Raw genomic sequence first — 20,342 nt, forward strand, 5'->3', positions numbered from 1 at the left:
CCACAGCCTGTGCTTGCATGCAAGGGGAGAAGTCACCTCCCTTATAACTATTTTAATCATGTCAGAGAGGAGGGAGAGGTGGGGTTAGCTCCAAACTTCTCCAATATAGCCAGGGTGGAGTTAACCAATGACAGGGATCCAGGGAATATTTGTGCCCCCCTCCCTTAGGTCCAGCCCTTCTAGTACAGTTATGCAGAGCACAATTTTGTTGCACAGAGTCTCTCCCTCTCTGTCACACACACATATCCCATGCTCAACTATTTCTGGCCAGGATCCCAGTAACTAGAATTATCAAAGTGTCTGCTGGATCCCTCACCACTTGTTTTTCTCCCTTCTACATTTACAGCTTGAATAGAAGCAAGGCAGAAGCCCTACTAAAAGTCTAACAACATGGCGGACACGGCCCTACATATTATCGAGCAACCCACCACCCCGGAGACCCCTCCGGAGGAGATAACAGATGAACCCATCGAAGCCAGTGAACCCATCAAGGCAGACCAGATCAATGGGGTAATGGTGCTAAGCCTTCTTGACAAGATTATAGGTGCAGTGGACCAGATTCAGCTCACTCAGACCCAGTTGGAAGAGAGGCAACAGGAGATGGAAAATGTGGTTGGCAGCATCCAAGGAGAACTTTCCAAGCTAAGCAAATCCCACGCTACCACCAGCAACACAGCCAGTAAGATGCTGGAGAAGGTGAGGAAGGTGAGCGTCAATGTGAAGACGGTGAGACAGAACCTGGAGAAACAGGCAACACAAATCAAAAAGTTGGAGGCCAATGAGTCTGAGCTTCTGAGACGCAGAAACTTCAAAGTCATGATTTACCAGGTAAGATTACTAGTGGTGGCACAGGTAGGTCTTCTTCACCTGTCCCACCTATAACTCTTGTGCATGTGATCCATGACTCCTCTAACTGACACCTTACATCCATAAGAGGCACATCAGTGGACTGCACACATTTTTAGTCGCACATTTTGTACTATTTTTACTACTAGTTTTCACAATGAAACATTTTCATTCTGGTCAGAATGGGATGACTCTATGAATGCTCTTTCTGAACTGCAACTGTCAGCAAGTGATGATTGATATCTCCAGGAGGCTATGCCTGGCACTTAGGAATGTTCATAGATAGCGAACATCATATCTGCCATTCAGGATTTATAGAGGGTTAGAGTAGAAGGTCATGCTCCCGCGCACACCAATCTGACTACATTAAATAAAAAAAGCTTTATCTTATTAGATTTGCAATGGTTGATGGTCTTTAGAGACATCTTTACATTAAAAGTTCTTGTGTGGTACCTGTTGATGCTCAGCATGCTGGGAGCACTACTAGTGTAGCATTCCTGTTGATCATTTGATATTTCAAGTCAAAAATGGTAGAGCAAAGGGAATTGCTTCAAATACCAAATGGGTATAAAATGGCAATGCAATGCCTTCTTAACTGGGAACCGTCAGTGGAAGGTTTATCATATTTATTTCTTCCAGTGTCTGAGATATCAATCAATTAATAGCGTGCTTCCTCAACCAACCATTCTTATAGACTGGGAACCAGCCAATTAAAGGAGGTGAAAACTCACAGCAGGAGTGTCTTGCTTTTGTTTGGAAAAAAATGTTAGATAGAGAAACTCATAAAAAAAAAACTGCAAGAAAAGAACTAAATGGCACCAGGTCAAAGGGACCCATGTACTTACCCCTGGGCAATTTAGGGGGCATTGGGTGTGGCATTTTAAAAAGCAAATTCTGCACCTCTTTTAGTGCCTTCCACTTGTCCCTACAATTGTTAATGAGCCATCGTTTGTTAAATAGAATGGAAAAACATCTTCTGCATTAAAGGAAATATTTTTATAACAGGGTTAGGTTAACCTTTAACTATGAAGCTTCAGAGCTGGCCTGTTGTACAACATGAACATGATCATATGATACTTGTTAGTAAGCTTTCAGTACAGCTTATATCCCACTACACAAATAGGAACATTCCCTACTGTTCTCTGTTATGAAGCAGAATATGGTAGAATCCAAAGTGAAGTTTACAGGGGCTTCCAGGCATTGGAGAGTCAGGACCAGACTCCGTTTGTGCTCGTCTTTCATTGGTGTAACTATTGGGGATTCCAGGGATGAAATAATACCAGGACTTGCTGCTGATGAGGCCCACGGTGCTACAGTGGAAAAGCTAATATGTGGGGAGAAGGTTCATATGATGGAATAGCTTACATACATGTTTTATATCAGCCATTACCAGGAGGGTTACAAACCCTATCACTGCTCTGGAGATGATGTGAGCGGTGCATTTGGCTCTGTGCCTCCACAGTTTCAGGACAAATAAGAGGAAAAGTTGGCCATTATTATTATTATTATTTAGAAAAAAAGCTGGGATTGTTTGTATGTTGATGGATACATCTTTGCACACATAAAAGGTTGAACTTGATGGACGTGTGTCTTTTATCAACCTGACTTACTATGTTACAGTGATACAGAATATGGAGGTGCTTTATAAATAAGTGATAAGAATAATAAGTGTATTCTATTAATATATTCTATAGAATATGCCCTGTGCTTCTTCTCTTGGATACGTCCCTTCAGTCTTCCCCAGTACATATCAGGGTGTGGCAGGAGCAGCTTTGCTGAGGCTTCTGGTAATATCAGTTGCACATTCTGCCCCCACTCAGTCACGGGGGTCTCAGGGGGTCACGCGCCACTTACTAACACTTGCTCATGTTAAAAGAAGTCAAGGTCCTGCCTGAGACCTCATACATCATCCATGTTATTATTGCTCTGGCTTCTAAATAGATCATACAACACTTGCAGCTCAGCTATTACAATTGTGCCATGATACTGAGTATAAACACTAACATCATGGGCGGACTGCAGTCAGACATAAAACACAATTTGTAGATTGTATTGATGGAGGGTTATGGGAGAGCAGAAGGAGTGCCAGTGGATTTTTGTCAGTATAATGGCATTTCTGGGTGTGTCAGAGGCATAGTCATGTGTGCATCGCCCCTTTTTCCATTGGGGCCCCATTGTACTTGTTGGCAGAGTTATCCTCCCAGGGGCCCAGTGGGTTAATAATTGGGGTCCCTTGGGGGGGGAGAGTCCCATTAACTTAATAGTATGGAGCCCTGTGATTGGTGGCTTTGGGTATGGGATCATTATATATTATGCAGAATAAATAACCAATGTAACTGCTGAAGAGGTGTTGAGAGGTTCCTATAACGTGGAAACGTTTCGCTCTGTTCAAGTGGAAGGTCACGTTTAATGCCAGAAGTGACACCTTCCCCACTGACACAATTTTAGGTACAATGTGTGAACTGTGTGCAAAGTGTGCTCAGCCTCAATGACATTGGGAATGAAATTGCACTTTGCGCACTGCACTTGCATTCATAAATGAGCTCTCATGGTGGCCATACACCTGAACACATTTCCCAATGATGTGGCCCTTGCCTTTTGGCCAGCAATTGGTTGATAACGGAGGCCAGTGCTGGCCATTATGAGAGGACCACATCAACGTGTCCCACAACGTGTCAATGCAGTCCTCATCCTCACCTGTTCAATAGATATGTGTGGCCCATTTTCAGCTGGATATCTGTTGATGAGGGCTCATAAACAGGTAGATAAGATGCCAATTTGATCTGAAGTGGCCTAATCGACAGTTTAAATCTGCCTGTGTGTGGCTACCTTTTTGTCCCTTCTTGCAAATGACTTTACGACTGTGTCCAGCCAATCCCGCACACCCACGCTGTCTGTTCCTTATTAACGAGCGGATCTTTCCCCGATATGCCCGTAACAAACATGACTATATCAGGGGTAATCTGATTGTTCAGCCGTATGGCCGAATGATCCGATTACGATGTGCCGTGGGCTCCGGCGGGATCGGTCGGGTCAAAATCAAACCTGACCGATCAACCAAACAACCAATCTCCGCCAGACGAAAGATGTCAGCACACGCCACACACGATCCGAAAATTGTACGAATCAATAGGATCTGTGTGTCTATGGCCACCTTGTTGGCGGGAAGGAATTTACTGTCCCATTGTCCTATTCCTTTTTACATTTTGCTTCTCTGGTTCTACAACATTTACATGATGTCAACCCGGATAGGTTAGTTAGCACCAGAGCCCATTTATCTGGGTAAATAAAATGGAGATAAGTCGATTTTCCAACTCACATTCGTGGAACAGCCACGGCACAACTTCAATATCAAACTGAGTTTTTAGGCTCTGATATCTAGAGAAGAAATTGGAGGAAATCTATAAATTAAATGAAAAATGACTTATTAGTGGAGATAGGTCAGATTGGTTTGTTTTCCTAAAAATGAATCGGGTGTAAGATACAATAAGGCTCATTTACAAACAGGACAAATGGTGAAAGTGCAATTTTCCAATGCAAATTTACCCTTTACACTGTATCTTTTTCACAGCATTCCAGTGTAATTGAGGTCGTAAGCCCCAGGTTATCTCATGACTTTTTACCCCAGGGGCAATAATGGACATCGCCCTGAAACTGAAGGAAGGGAGACTCCATCATGAGCAATAAAGTTCAGTCTGTTAAACTGTTGAGCAGAATATTCCAAATGTTTCTCATTGAAGTCATAGTGCGATGTTGACCCAAGAATCATTTTTGCCATATTTGGAATTTTATTTTTCTAACTAAAGCCGGGAATAGTCTCAGCAGTGTGTGTGTTTGTGTGTGTGTGTTTGTGTGTGTTTGTGTGTGTGTGTGTGTTTGTGGGGGGGGGTCAGTATTTTGTGGCTGCACATTTTTTGGTGATAATGACTTTCAGGTGACACTGGGTCCACAATGGGAAGTCATTGGAGACAATTCCCTCATGTATTGTTGCTGCTACTTTGTGGCTATAAAATCTCAGAAATCACTTGGTGGGATATAAGTCTTAGCTGCTGACTTGGTAATTGCAATTTCAGCAGCTATCTGGTTGCTAGGGTCCAAATTACCGTAGCAACGTAACAATACAATTGTGTCAGAGCAATATTTTATTGCATTAGAAGAAGTCAGAAGAAGAGGAAGGCAAATCATTTCAAATGGATGTTATATAAGAGAAAATGGGAATGTGAGACAGAGCTAGAATGTCCTTAGGCCCTTGTCTCTCAGGAAACATAACTGGTTATTATAAAGGGTGTTCATATCCCAGGAACTATAAGGTTTCAAATCTCAATTGTTGCAGAAAACAAAGGGTCCTTGTTAGAGACGTGTGTAAAGAAGAAGAAGAAGAAGAAGAAGAGAGCACATACCTGGCATTCAATTCCATCTTAGACAATGCTGCCCTTACCCACAGCTCCCACATACGATTCAACTTGTTTCTGATTTTGGAACGGCATTCGCTTATTTGCTCACATTTGCTCCGTGCTGATTTATATTTTCAGTAGGGTTGCACCGAATCCACTATTTTGGATTCGGCCGAACCCCCGAATCCTTCACAAAGGATTCGGCCAAATACCGAACCGAACCCTAATTTGCATTAGGGGTGGGAAGGGGAAATTTTTTTAACCTTGTTTTGTGACAAAAAGTCACGCAATTAGAGAATCTGACAGTCAGGGCCCACTCTTGCAAAATTGAGGTTGTGAATTAGTTTTATTATTGTATCTGCACTGTACAGAATAAAGCTAATTGCTGATTGGTTGCTATGTGTTACTCAAAGGGGGCAAATTTGTCAGTGTTAGTGAATGAGCCTCTCTGTACAGAATAAAGCTCACTGCTGATTGGTCACTATGTGTAACTCTCTGAGGGTAAATTTGTCAGTGTTAATGAATGAGCCCCACTGAACAGAATAAAGATCATTTCTGATTGGTCGCTTTGTGTTACTCAAAGGGGGCAAATTTGTCAGTTATTGAATGAGCCCCACTGAACAGAATAAAGCTCATTGCTGATTGGTCGCTTTGTGTTACTCAATGAGGGCCAATTTGTGCCAGTGAATGAGCCCCACTGTATTGTGACATCCCTGCAGGCTGGACAGTGTTGGGACCAGTAAGCCAACCAGTGAATGGAGATTAAAGGGCAAGGGTATCATATGGCAGAAATGAGTGAAGTTTATTGACTGGACAGACATTTGTACCGTGCAGAGGAACAAGAATTTCATACGCGGGGGAGTAAACGCTACTTGGCAGAGTTTTAGAAACAACCCTATGGCAATCACTCCTTGCTTACCAACGAAAGGGCAAGTAACAGCAAAAAAGAAACGTTCTGTATCTGATTTCACAAAGACATTTCATAAAGGGGGAGATCTGTCCCTTTAGCTGAACTTTCTTATAATTTATTTATAAATGATAATTTCAGGCAAACTGCAGGCAAAGCTTTTTCTTATATTGGGGAATCTCTTGCTCATTCGCTCTCTGTATCAAACAATTCGTCAATGATTTTCTTGCAAGTGAAATAATAAAAACATTTTTACTTTTTTTTTTTAAAATATGAAGCATTTTGCACTTTTTGTTAATTCTTCACCCTTTCTTGATCGTCTGGTATTTTTACTTGGTGTGGGTGCATTTTCTTTGTAGGGGGTTTCCTTACGTAATAAACAATACTTTTGTATATTAGGTGGGGTTGGGGTTGAGTGTCAACACTTGTGTCTAGGGCTAAATGGCAGTAGTATTGTATAGCATTGGGGTCTTTCTGCTCTATTGTGGAGCTCACAAACCTGTAACTGTGCAAAACATGGGCATTGTCAGACTGATTCACTAGAACACTGGAAGAATCCCCAGTTGGCTCTAGTTTCTCAGGGGTCTCTCGTGGGCCCGCGGGGTAAGGGGCTCATTCTCTGGCTGCATTTGGCTTAAGCCCTGTGTGTTGTTAGAGGAGCATTTGTTTTTAGTAAGAGAATGTAGTTATTATTACTGGCAGTAGTGCTATTATTATTACTAGCAGTAATAGTATTATAACTAGCAGTAGTAGTATTATAACTAGTAGTAGTAGTATTATAACTAGCAGTAGCTGTATTATTATTACTAGCAGTAGTAGTCTTATAACAGCAGTAGTTGTATTATTATTACTAGCAGGTTCCAATAGGGAAAGCAGACCCTGTGGTTGTTGGGGTGTCCATTGATGTAGGGGGACAAGAGAGTGGTAAGTCATTTTCAGTGTATGTACTCAATAGATCATTTCCTAAGGTTTGAGGTCACTAAAAAGCATTTGCTGCAGATTCCAATAACCTCTGTTTACTGCTTATGTGTAAGAAAGATGTAAGAGATATGGGGGTCATTTATCAACACTGGGCAAATTTGCCCATGGGCTGTAACCCATGGCAACCAATCAAATTGCTGCTTTCATTGTTCTACTTGCAGCTGGCTTTAAAAAGCTGATCACTGATAGGTTGCTTTAGGTAACTGCCCATGGGCAAATTTGCCCAGTGTTGATAAATGAGCCCCATTGTCTCCTGGGCACTAGAATGGGCTCTATGAGGATATAGGGGAGTGGGCCCCTGTTATACCCCACACTGGGGGCTGTAAGCAGACACTAAATTGCCTTTCTCTAGGCAGGAGCTCCAATCCATATTTAGCTGTGTGATTCATGTTCCAGACTCGCAACATCCCAGCGTTTCTCCAGCCTACGGGAACTGCCCATTAGCTGCTCTCCCAGGGCTACACCACCATCTGCCTGTTCATCTTTTATTCACTGACACAGGGGCCCCCGGGAAGCTGAACACACCCCTGTCCTTAGGGCACCTCTGGGGACCCACCCAAATCTGCAGACAATCATTAAGCCAACGTGTGTCCTGTATCCATGCTAATGTGTGTGCACAAATGAATACAGAAGCCAGCTTTGGTTGGATTGCAACTCCCAGCAAAGAGGTGTTGGGAGTTGCAATACAGAAGGCAAGTTGTGTTTATTTAGTAAGTATATCACCATCAGAGCATGTGTATGAGATGTATTTTATACCTGGGTACCAGGAGCATCACAACTGTGGATTCCATGAGCAGTCACAGGCCAATATTGAGATTTATGAATTTAAATGTATTTGGGTGGGCTTTGAAGCTGGGAAGGGATTAAGAATAGATTATATAAATGCATGATACAATGTCATACAATATAGAAAGTTGTACATTTGTGCATTTGTGGAATAAAAAGAACTGGTATGGAAGGTGCTCCCCTCAGATGAGAGTGCAGCAGAGAGAGAGAGAGAGAGAGAGAGAGGTTTGTTATGAGACAGTTTACATTTGTAGAAAAGTGTTATGACAACAGTTACTGTGGAAGGAATGGAATCCAGTGAGTCAGACAGAGCTTGGACTGATTGTGGTAACACCCCAGTGATAGTCCCGTCTGTCCATCAACCCCTTGCCCCCCAACAATATACCGATATCATAGACACAATTCCTAAAATCAAAGTGTGCAGGAAACAATTGCGACTGTATGGTTGCTTTAAAGGAGAAGGAAAGCTACTGAGGCATTTTATTGCCAATAGATTAGCTGCAATAGTGCAAGCTAGAATGCTATATTTATTCTCTAGAATGTTTTACCATACCTGAGTAAACATCTCTAGAAGCTCTATGTTTGTTTAGGATAGCAGCTGCCATATTAGCTTGGTGTGACATCACTTCCTGCCTGAGTCTCTCCCTGCTCACTCATAGCTCTGGACTCAGATTACAGCAGGAGGGAGAGGAGCAAACTGAGCATGCTCAAGCCCTAGCCCTGGAGGTTTAAGCTGAAAACAGAAGCCCATGAGTACACAATAGAAGGAAAGAAATGTGCTGAGGACTCAGAGCAGCATTACTTTGAGGGGTTACTGGTGTATTTATATAGATCTTTCTGATAAAACTCACTTACTTTTAACCTTTCCTTCTCCTTTAAGAGCAATACGGCTCCCTTTACATTGTAGCTGAAGGTGCAAAAAGACTCAAGTAGAAAGTCCCGTTGCAGGATTTGTCCATTTCATTCCCATGTCAGCAGCTCTTTCATGGCCTCATTTATAGTAATGCCCCAGTGCAGCAATCCATATGTTATTCATTTGGAAATGAATCATTATTATTATTATTATTAGGACTGGCTGGGGCTGGGCACATTGTGGCTGAAGGCAGATTGGGGCTAAACATAAGAAAATGCTTAATTTGCCTTCCCCTCACCCTGGAGTCTCTCCCACTGATCCATTAATGGCGGCTGTTTGTCTGATACTGATGAGAGATGTGGGACGTGAGAACTTATTTGTGTCACTTCTACAAACACAACAGTTATTTACAGTTATTATTATTATTATTATTAAAGTAACAGCCGTCGCTGCCTGTGGCTTCATTGTGCCTTTTCCTCCTCTGCAGGGAAATCTGTTGTTGTGAATCTCAGTTATTAATATCAGTAATTTGTCCCACAACTATTTGGCCTCAATGTTTTCGTGGCCGGCTCCCTCCCCAGCTCTCCCCATTGTTCTCTTATTTAAATCCTAATTGCAAAAACAGATCGTGTGTTGTGGATGTTGCTGGGCACCGAGCGATAACTGGACAAAACAGCAGCTCAATGGCAATTTGTTCATTTCACTGGGATTTATTCTCAGAAACAGAATTCCACAATCGACCATAGACACTCGCTACGGGGGGCTGTTTGTGTACTTCACAGGCCTATTGTAACAGGGTCATTTACTAAAATCCAAATGTATCTCTTCTCTTGAATAAAAAACCCCAGACCAAACCCGATTTGACCTAAATTATTATTAAAAAAGCTCAATTTAATTGGTTCGGGTAAAAAACTCAATAAAATTATGCAAAACCCTGAATTATTTTTTTCCGAATCCCTTGATTTTTTCAGGTTTTTTCCCGAAAAACCTGAGATTTTCAGATTTTTGCCCAAAACATTTTTGCCTAATTCCAGCGCAGATCACAGCAACTTTAAAATCGGATAGGTACATCTGCCATTGACTTATACACAACCCTGGCAGGTCTCCGATGGTGGATTTTTGGATTCGGCCATTTGCTGTCATTTGGGCTTTAAATGCCCCAAAAAGGCAGACCGGAGTTTAGTAAATAACCCCCTTAATGTCAGTCTGGAGCGGCACTGATGCTCAGACATTGATATACAGTCATGTTTCTCTTATGGTAAGAGCCCCAATGTGCAATTCAACTTGTACAGTTGGCTCAAAGTTACAGAACTTTTGGGCAGCCAAAGCTGCTTCTCTTATTAAAGGGCCAATTCTAAGCAACTTTGCAACTGTACTTTATAGACCCAAACACTGGCCCTGCATGAAACCACTACAGTGTCAGACTGGACCGGTGGGACACTGGGATAAAACCTGGGGGGCCCTGCCTATTGTGGGCCCCACTAGCCCAGACCCAGTCCTTGTGTGGGAGCAGCACCTCACCTCCCTCCCTGGCCCCCGGGGCGGCTGAAAAACAATGAAGGTAGGTGTGGGGGCCAGAGGGCGCTTTGTGTCTGGGGCCCCCCGAGGCAGCGGCCCCAGTGGACCCCCAGTGTGATGCTGAACCACTAGCACCGCGCAGGAATTATTTACCCTCAGATATATAATAATATTATAAAGCACTTGAAAGTGTTTGTTGTTTGGAATAAGCACTTGACGAGAAGTAAATTGATGTTAATGTTCTGTGAGACGTTTATAGTCGCTGGTAGTGATGGACAAACTACCGATATGCTCAATTGGCTTTTAAAAAGCTGTTGAAATGAGCATAAACGTAATAATAATAATAATAATAATAATAATATTACACGTTGATTGACAAAAGGAGCTGCTATTGCAGTGGTTTCGTATCTGGCCCCCCGACATTTAGAACTGATGACTTATTAACTCTTTGGGGTGTCCATGTAAAGACAGGAGAGATCCTCTTACAAACAAGACGTTTTTATGTATATAATATATATATATATAATATAAACTTGTTATGAGCTCAGGCCAATCAAAGGCTTCAGGATAAGGGGTCTGAAATGAAAAAGACCTTGGACATGACCCAGAGTCAGCGTTGCCGCTATCTGAATAAATGATTTAAACTGATATTGAGGATGATGAGTGACCCCACTACTTTATTTCCCACCATGCCTTGCAGTTTATGTGTATGAGTGTCTGCTCCATTACCCTTGTGTGTTGTTTCCTCCTCTTGCTGATGGTCTGGGACCCCACATTATACTTGGGGGTCACTTCCATTCATGGCCCCCCCCCCCTTGAATCTATCTGATACTCTTCCCTCATTAATGACATTACTCTCTGGGTCTTTCATTTATTGGCAACTTTTGCTTTAGCATCACAGATTTTTATCAAGGTTGTACAGGTATGGGATCCTTTAACCCAGAAACCCATTATCCAGAAAGCTCTGAATTACAGAACAGCTGTTTCCCATAGACTCCATTATAATCAAATAATCCAAATCTTTAAAAATGATTTCCATTTTCTCTGTAATAATAAAACAGTCGCTTGTACTTGATCCCAACTAAGATATAATTCATCCTTATTGGAGGCAAAACCAGCCTATTGGCTTTATTTCATGTTTATATGATTTTCTAGTAGACTTAAGGTATGAAGATCCAAATTACAGAATGATCTGTTATCTGGGAAACCCCCAGGTCCCGAGCATTCTGGATAACAGGTCCCATACCTGTATAATAATCTGCATGTATGTTATACACAAGGGTTCACAGATTAAATTCAATGTGGTTGCTCTAGTCTTCTTGTATGTAAGTAATGCATTGAGAGGCATGAAACAGCCGAGTGTGGCCCTCAAACCTGCATTCAGTTTTGTCCCCAGCAACATAACGGCCGGGCCCCTGGGTCTCAGTGACAAATATGAACAACTGCCTCAGCTCATTGTCCCCTCTTGGCCCTTGAAATCTGTCATCACCAAACTGCCACTTGCTATGGCTGCACAGTCTTCCCACAACCTCCTAACCTGTAGCTCTCCAGCTGTAGTTCAACTACATTTCCCATCTTATAATTAATGGGAACTTTAGCGTTTGGCCCACATGAGCACATATCACCCCAACACGCAGTGTTTTTGGTAACAGTTACTTGCATTTAATTCATAAGCACCATTCTGTCCCAATTGTATTGTATAAACTGTCAGCTCTGTGGCATCTGGTACTGTGTTGCCCAATATATATATATATATATATATATATGTACCACAAAGAGATAATATAAACCAGGCATAGACAGCTTAATTGACACTTTGGGCTGTACTGATGGGCCCCTTTCTAAAGAGCATTTCTGGTGTTAGTGTTGTATAGAGAAAGGCCTAATATTAACTGATCAGGAGGAGAGGTCACTATATGGAGGAGTGTGTTGTAGAATGTAGAGTAGCAATTAACCCTATACTGCAGCTGTTCTGAGCTGAATCAAGGACACAATCCATGGTTGATCATATCCATAAACTGCCATGCAGCCAAAACAAAACTGCCAGCAGTGCAGGGGGACAATGGATTTGTTGAATTACTTATAACAAGGTCACAGATACAAGCCTTCAGCTCAGCTTCATAACAAGGAGATTGTAGAGTAGAATGTCCTAGAGTTGCACTGGGTGTTTATATAGTAGTCTTTGCCCGTCTGACTGTCCAAAATACATTACAGACTTCTGAACATGCCAATGAATCTGCCTCGGTGTTATTGGAATTCCAAGGAGATTTGGGTGATCCCATTGGAATTAATTGGTTTCACATTTGTAATGTTAGTGTTTTCACCAAGCCTGCTCCCAGCTGAACACAATGACTGTCTCCAATTCAGCAGAGTGACATTGGTTTGGGTTTGGGAGAAAGCAAAACGTTTCTGTGTTTATGGAGGATTCTGGCACAGGAGTGAGAAATGGAAAATACTGCGCGGATGGAAAACAATCCCTCTGGCTGGCAGCTGAGCAAAGCAATAAATTGGGTAACTGCGGCTACAGTTTGAAGTGATGGACAAACAGAGGGTGTTGTGAGTAAGGAGCGTTCAGAGACAGTTAGCTTCTAATAGAAACCCAGGAATGGACCTTCCCTCGTTGGATGCTGATGATGGGCTCCACAGGCAGGTCTAGTGCACATTTTATATGTTTTATGTTGAGGTCTATGTATATCACAATTACCCTTATACATATGGTCATTAGTGACATCTTACTATGCACCTCCCAAAACTTCAAGGAGAACATGACATGGTCTTGTCAACTAATACAATCTCTTTACTGTAAGCTGCACGGTGCCATGCCGTCATAGTGGAACTTTAGCATTTGGATTGCATAAGGTCAATATACCAACAGTCATAGAAATTGTTGGGAAGCAAGTTGGTTGTGAAATGGAAATGCACATGTTCTCCCACAAAAAGAGTGTCACCTTGTTTTGGTACAGACCACCAGCTAATTTGGTTGAAAGCAACTGACCAGTCATCTAACTGCTTCCATGACCAATTTTAGGTGTTGAGGGCACTGTAACTCTTCCGTATATATTAACCATCCAGTATAACAAGTGCATGGCTGTGGCTCTTAAAGACATGAGCTGTTATTGCTCTACAAGTATAGGAGTAAAGTATTTGTATTTTGTCTAACAATTACCATTTTTCGCCCTCCAGGATGACGTTAAATTGCCCTCCAAGTTGAGCATCAGCAAAAATCTAAAGGACACTGAAAAGCAAGACGTCGCTGAAGAAGGTCAGCAAAATGAGAACAAGGCAGAGGAGGAGGATGAGGACAAAATCCAGTTATCGTCTGATGAGGAGGTGGAGGTAGAAGAGATCATTGAGGAGTCAAGGGCTGAGCGCATCAAGAAGAGTGGAATGCGTCGTGTGGATGACATAAAGAAAGCATTTTCCAAAGAAAAAATGGAAAAAACCAAAGTGAAGACCAAAGAAAAAATGGAAAAAACCAAAGTGAAGACCAAAGAAAACCTGGAAAAGACCAGGCAAAACCTGGAAAAAACCAGACACAATCTTGAGAAGAGGATGAACAAGTTGGGAACTAAGATTGTAACATCAGAAAGAAAGGAGAAGATGAAGACCTCTAAGGACAAGTTCAAAAAGTCCTTCACACCTGACCATGTTGTTTATGCCCGTTCTAAAACCGCCGTCTACAAAGTGCCCCCCTTTACCTTCTATGTGAAGAAGATCCGAGAAGGGGAGGTTGAAGTGCAAGCCACGGAGATGGTGGAGGTTGGAGGGGAGGATGAAGAGGAAGAAGGGGAAGGAGCTGAGCTGTTGAGAGGCGAGAGCCCCGATCCCCACTCTCTGCTGCAAATCACAGAGGACCCTGATTCTGTTCTGGCTGAAAGAAGTGACAGCGACTAAGTGGTCACCATCCTCCTTCTAAGTGGACAACTCTGTTTATAACCTTTTTTTCACCTTGCAAACCAACTTTCTTTTCATATTCACACGTATCTTTCCTCTAAACTTTTTCAGCTCTTAAAAAACAAACAAAAAAATATATAGAACACCCCCAATCCATGTATATAATGATGTCCCTCGCATTACATGGTGGGGTCACACATATATCCACTGTGCAGCTACTTTGCTTCTTTCTTAAAGTGACTATGAAGTGTCTCTCTGCTCAATGGTGCATAAAAGAGAGGTCATATAGTGGCCTATTCAGATGAGAGGGAGACAGACAACAACCCAGGACACAAGCAGAGTAGCACTGCTAAAATAATATTGTTTGGCCAAGCCAATAATCAGGACCTCACTGTTGAGCTGTGACTGATCATTACATAGCATTGTCATGCATGGGGTCTGCTGACAGGAACAACAGACACCCCCAGGTCCCAAACAGTCCCATTGCTCTTTTCTCCATATCCCCCATAACAGTGAGTTACAGACTTCATTACAGCTCAATGGGTTGAAATCACATTTCTCTAAATGAATTGGAAGAGTTTGTATTACTAAGTATAGAGAATGGAAGCCCCTGTAGTTGCAGCTGTAGAGCCATGATAATAACAGCAGTAGGGAGAGGGGCAAGATAAAGGCTCATAGTCTCACCATAAATGCAACTTTGGGTTGTGCAGAACTCTTCTATCCTACCAACTCCATGGCTGCTTGTTTTGGGCTTTACTTGTCTTTTTATTGTTCATCACTGCCAAATATATAATCCTACTCTTCACCAATCAACTTATAATAAAAATAGAAGAACAAAGACTGGCGGTTTGATAGGAGTGCAGTTATTTAGGGACAAGAATGACAAATGATTTGCAAGTTGTGGCATGTTCTACAAGTTATAAGTTAAGGTATGTGGCTAAGGTGTTTAATGTAGGGAATGAGTGGAGGTAGGACTGTTAATGGAGAAAGCAATGGCCTCATATTGACGATCTAGTGGTGATTAGCAATTGGCCGTGCTCTGAATGAAGTCTTGTTGGAGTGCTTTGTATATGTTGCTGAAAGTAAAGCTTAATGAAACAACTGTCAGATAATCATCTGTCCAGGTAAAGATGTAAATGTTTCATTATCAAAGTGTCACCCTGTAAGATAAACCTCTCCTAATGGGAACTGCCATCCTCTAACTCAGTGATCCCCAACCAGTAGCTCGTGAGTAACATGTGGCTCTCCAACCCCTTGGATGTTGCTCCCAGTGGTCTCAAAGCAGGAGATTATTTTTGAATTTGAGGCTTGGAGGCAAGTTTTGGTTGTCTAAAAACCAGGTGCACTGCCAAACAGAGTCTCAATGTAGGTTTACAATCCACATGGGGCTACAAATGGCCGATCACAGCACTTATTTGGCACCCCAAAAACATTTTTCATGCTAGTGTTGCTCCTCAATTCCTTTAACTTCTCAATGTTGCTCACGGGTACAAAAGGTTGGGGATCCCTGCTCTAACTCTTCTCCTTCATTAAGACAATTAGTGTACAGATTCCACTGCCATGTTCTTCATCCTTGAGTTATACTCTATATTCTGCACTGTGATATAGTTATATAGAAGAAACAGGGGACATTTATGCAATGCCATTGGTGACTTATTAGAACTCCAGAAATAAGTGATGGAATAATAAGTCATGTAAGTCAGCGATCTTCAGTCTATGGTTCATCAGCTTCAACTCAACAAAGGTCAAAGTAATACGCTGGGGGTTGTAGTAGAGGAATTGCAAATGTGAGCTGATCTTTCTCTCATTTTGTTTTCATTTAGAGACACATGAGAATTAGTATTAAATTACTGTATCAATCATAGGAAGATGACATGCCCTACATAGACAGCCAGAAGATCCAATCCATTGTATCAGCACATTAAGATAGAAGCTCATTCCAAAGAATTATTAGCATCTAAGTGGGGGTTCTGGTGGGGAAAAAAGTGATTTCTTATGTAACATTGTGGGCTGATAATACTATAATACATGAAAATGGATTCAGGTGCAAAATATTTATCAGGTGCTATTATGTGCATTAAAAACACATTTCACTGTATTTGGGAAGGTTTATTTTAACGGCTAGGTAGCAGCTTTAATCCACAAGGGATCCCCACTTATATGACACCCCACCCCTCTGTGAAAAAGAAAACTTGAGAACAGCATCTCGGAAGAGGAGAATACGATGGAAGAACCAAATCCAGCAAATGTGCCATTGAATGACTTTATTTTCTTCCTTTGAATTGCTTGTAAGTGCTGAACATGATAACAATAAAAATGCCAGTGGCACAGCCCTTGTGTTATTTGCCCTTTAACAACAACTTCTGCTAATGAGTCCTAATTGCAGCTGCTGATTTCAGTATTAAATAAAACCGAACCTAGACCTGCCACACACACCACCATGAGGGACTGGAGCAAAGTTTTCCAAAACATTCTCTCCACAAATCCAGTCTGTTGTACCCGACTCACTTGCATTCTTTTTCTCTTTCATTTGAGAAATGATGGCCCAACGCTACTGCTCCCTCAAATAGACTACAGGGGTACATTTCTATGCTCAATACATGGGCTTATAACAGAGTAGAAACCAATGGGATAATACACTCTCAGCTTTAGGCACCCACAGGTGATCTTTCCCCCATTCCCCTTCCCAGGTTTGATATTTATTGGGCTTTCTGATTCTGCCTCTGCTTCTACAGCCTCTCTCTTTCTTCAGGTTCATCCATGTAAATATAATTCCTCCACTCTCTCTGGGCTTATTTCCATTACTAGCAATTGTGTCCTCTTTTTTTCTCAAGGGGGCTCACAGTCGGAAACATGGGTTCCTCAGGGACCCTTTAAGACACGGATAGACCCAGGGCAATGATCTGGTGGGCTCCAGAGGACAATTCCCCGGCCATTTTGTGGCACTTAACACACACTTGTTAACAAACACGATGAAATGGAAGATCACAAGTGCTTTCAGACTCAGTATGTTTTTAATACCTTGGTTTTAGCTATTACCAGACCCCCAACCACCATGCAAGTTAATGTTTGTAGTGGAAGGACAAGCAAAACCTTAATAAAGAGTTAAAGTTAGAAAGAATATTGAGGTGATTTAAGTATAATTTAGGGCAGGAGTATCCTCCTTAGTTCTCATTCAGCATCACTTCTGCCCAGGAGAAGACTACTTTGTGTACCTTGGGGTAGATAATAAATCCATAGGGCAGACAGGACCCCACTGCAGCCTTTGCCTTCTGCTGCCCCCCAACTTGTTTCTCAGAATGATGTGACAATTATTGGGCAGCCCCAGTGGCTTAACTAAAAAGAAATCATTGGGGGGGCCAATCCAACACCATCACCACACGTTCCCCTTTCTTAACTATCAGCTACTGCCAGGACACCCCATCAACCAGCTTGGGCATGGATTGGAAATAGGACTTTCAACATTGGCACCAAAAGCACCGCTGGCAAATCCCCATGTGGGTCCAGGCCTGTGTCAGGCTCTCTTGATGTGTTCCACATGTACAATAGTGACTGGGTCTATTTAGTCACAACATTGCTTCCTTGTACTACACATGTTTTGTGAGTCTTTCCCTTTCCTCGGGATTAGTTGCTTGTTTGCTTTGGCAGCAAAAGGCAGTCTAGTGCGGATACGACTCATTGGCACCATCTCATGGACAAACACATCAACTACACTCACAGCATGGGAAAAAACTGCTAGAGGAAAAATCACGGAAAAGGGATTTTTATACTTTAGGTTGAGTTTATCATTTGCAAAATGTTTTCTAACCGGTCATGGATAGAAAAAGCAAAAAGAAAAGGTTTATTCTATATCTCCAAATAATGCAAGAGTATCTTCTAAGCCAGTGATCCCCAACCAGTAGCTCGTGAGTAACATGTTGCTCTCCAACCCCTTGGATGTTGCTCCCAGTGGCCTCAAAGCAGGTGCGCTTCCTATAGCTGCCAGTCCATGTAGGGGCTACCAAACAGTCAATCATAGGCCATGTTTGGCACCCCCAGGAATTTATTCATGCTTGTGTTGCTCTCCATCTTATTTTTACCTTTGAATGTGGCTCACGGGTAAAAAAGGTTGGGGACCCCTGGTCTAATCCCTACACAGCTATGGAATCACTTATTGGAAGCTCTTTAGAATTCTGGAAAGGCCAGCTCCTTATAAGCAAATCATTTGTAAACATGATTTCAATTGTACTTGATCCTAATTAAATAAATCCAATATCTGGGATACTGGGGGTGAAACTTGTATTCCCTTTATATAATAAGTTACAGTATACATATAATGGCATGAAATAACAATGTTTTCTCATATATTTACTTATAAATTATGGACAGAACCCCCTCATTCCTACTCTCTCCATAATCAAGTTCTCTCTCTGGGGCAGATTTGCTAAATTGCAAAGTGACAAACGCTGGTGAAAATTCACCAACGTGACGTCATTCAGGCACTTTGCCGATTTACTAACAGGCGCAGGCGTAACTTCACTAGTGACAGAGACAGACGCTAGAGATCATTTGCACTCGCACATTCACTAAGATGCAGATTTTACTGAACGTTACCTCTTTCGCTGGCGTCTTTTCCTTTTTTCAGACTGATAGGCTGCAAAAGGTAACCTGTTCCCCCCTACATTTTCTAACATATGGAACATAAACTATACAGTGGGCTCATGTGTAGGGCAATATAAACTCTATTTTATAGACTTGTGTAATGTAATATATTTGCTGCAACAATGTACGTCCATTCAACTTTATCATTTCCCACCGTATGCAAATTAGCCTGAGCGAAGACCTGTAAGAAAGTTGCGCTAGGCATAATTGAACGCTAGCGCATCTTCTGCTTTGATTGCTGACGTTAACAGTAGTGAACGGTAGTGAAAATTCGCCAGCGTTCGGTGCCCTGGATGCAGTTTTACATTTTAGTGAATTAACGTTGTCTGAGCGAATTTTCACCTGGCGAAGTGTAGTGATGTGTGCGAAGCCATCGCTGGTGAATTTACTCAGGTTAGGGAATTTGCCCCTCTGTCTCTTCCTAACTTAACTCACTTGTACTTAAAGGGTTATTCTTTCCATCCCATAGGCTGCCCCCCTACAGCAGCCTGGTACATTATACATTGCCCTGCCCCCCTCACTGCACTTTGTCTGCTGCAGATTATACTGTGCACCCCCACTAGTCTGGGACACATCACTGGAGCCCTCCAGCAGCCCAAAAACTCATCATCACCATGTGCCCCCCCCCGCTCAGTGCCAAGTGAACAACCTGTAAGAATTGATACTGCCCCCCCCCAATATCAGCCCAACACCCCAGTGACCCCTGACAGTTGCACCCTATAGGCGACCCCCAGCAGCTCACTAAATATGAAACACACCCAGCGGGTGCAGCAGTAGAAAATAGATGTATAAACCCTACACCGGGGATAAGTACAATAAAGAAAAGGTCCACAACGGAATTTCCCCACATGAGTTTTGGCAAATCCTTCTCTGAATCACTTCTATATAATTGCACTGGGGGGGGGGGCAGAAAGTGAAGCAAATGGCTGGTGCCCCAAATAGCTGAGAAGAGAGCTGAAAGAGGCGGGCCCCTCTTGCGAGCGCCGAAGCCTGCGGCCAGCCTGAACAGCCGAAAATGCGGAAGTGCCGAAAAGCCAAACAGCCGAACTCCAGAAGCGGTGAAAAGACAGAAGCTGCGAAAATATCCGAAGCTGAAGTCCTAAAGCGGCGAAAAGACCCAAAGTCATGAAAGGAGGCGAAGTTTAAGTCCTGAAGCCACGAGTTCTACTGAACACCAATTTGTGTGTTTTTTTTAATCCCCCGGCCACCAGTGTATTATTTTAATATTCTATAGGCCCCTGCCACCAATGTTTTTTTTTAAAAAATATTTTTTGGGGCCCCAATTTTTTTTAACTTGTAAAGGGGGCCCTGGCGCCAATGTTTTTTATAAAAAAAATGTTTTGGGGCCCCAATTTTTTTTAACTTCTAAGGGGGGCCCTGGTGCCAATGTTTTTTTAAAAATATTTTTTTGGGCCCCCAATTTTTGTAAGGGGGGCCTGGCGCCAAAGTTTTATTAAAAAAGATTTTTGGGGACCCAATTTTTTTTTACTTGTAATGGGGGGCCCTGGCACCAGTGCTTTTT

General features: G+C 42.4%; 1 protein-coding gene across 1 annotated transcript; it reads left to right on the forward strand.

The window, feature by feature from the left end:
• Window positions 1-235: 235 nt before the first annotated feature.
• On the forward strand, window positions 236-15,012 carry cavin1.L (caveolae associated protein 1 L homeolog). Its single transcript, NM_001087107.1, is given in 2 exon segments — window positions 236-828; window positions 13,469-15,012. Coding segments are annotated over 2 exon segments (1,149 nt in total). The 5' UTR covers window positions 236-390; the 3' UTR covers window positions 14,180-15,012.
• The last annotated feature ends 5,330 nt before the right edge of the window (window positions 15,013-20,342 follow it).

Source organism: Xenopus laevis, chromosome 9_10L (genome assembly GCF_017654675.1).
Source record: "Xenopus laevis strain J_2021 chromosome 9_10L, Xenopus_laevis_v10.1, whole genome shotgun sequence".
NCBI lineage: Eukaryota > Metazoa > Chordata > Amphibia > Anura > Pipidae > Xenopus > Xenopus laevis.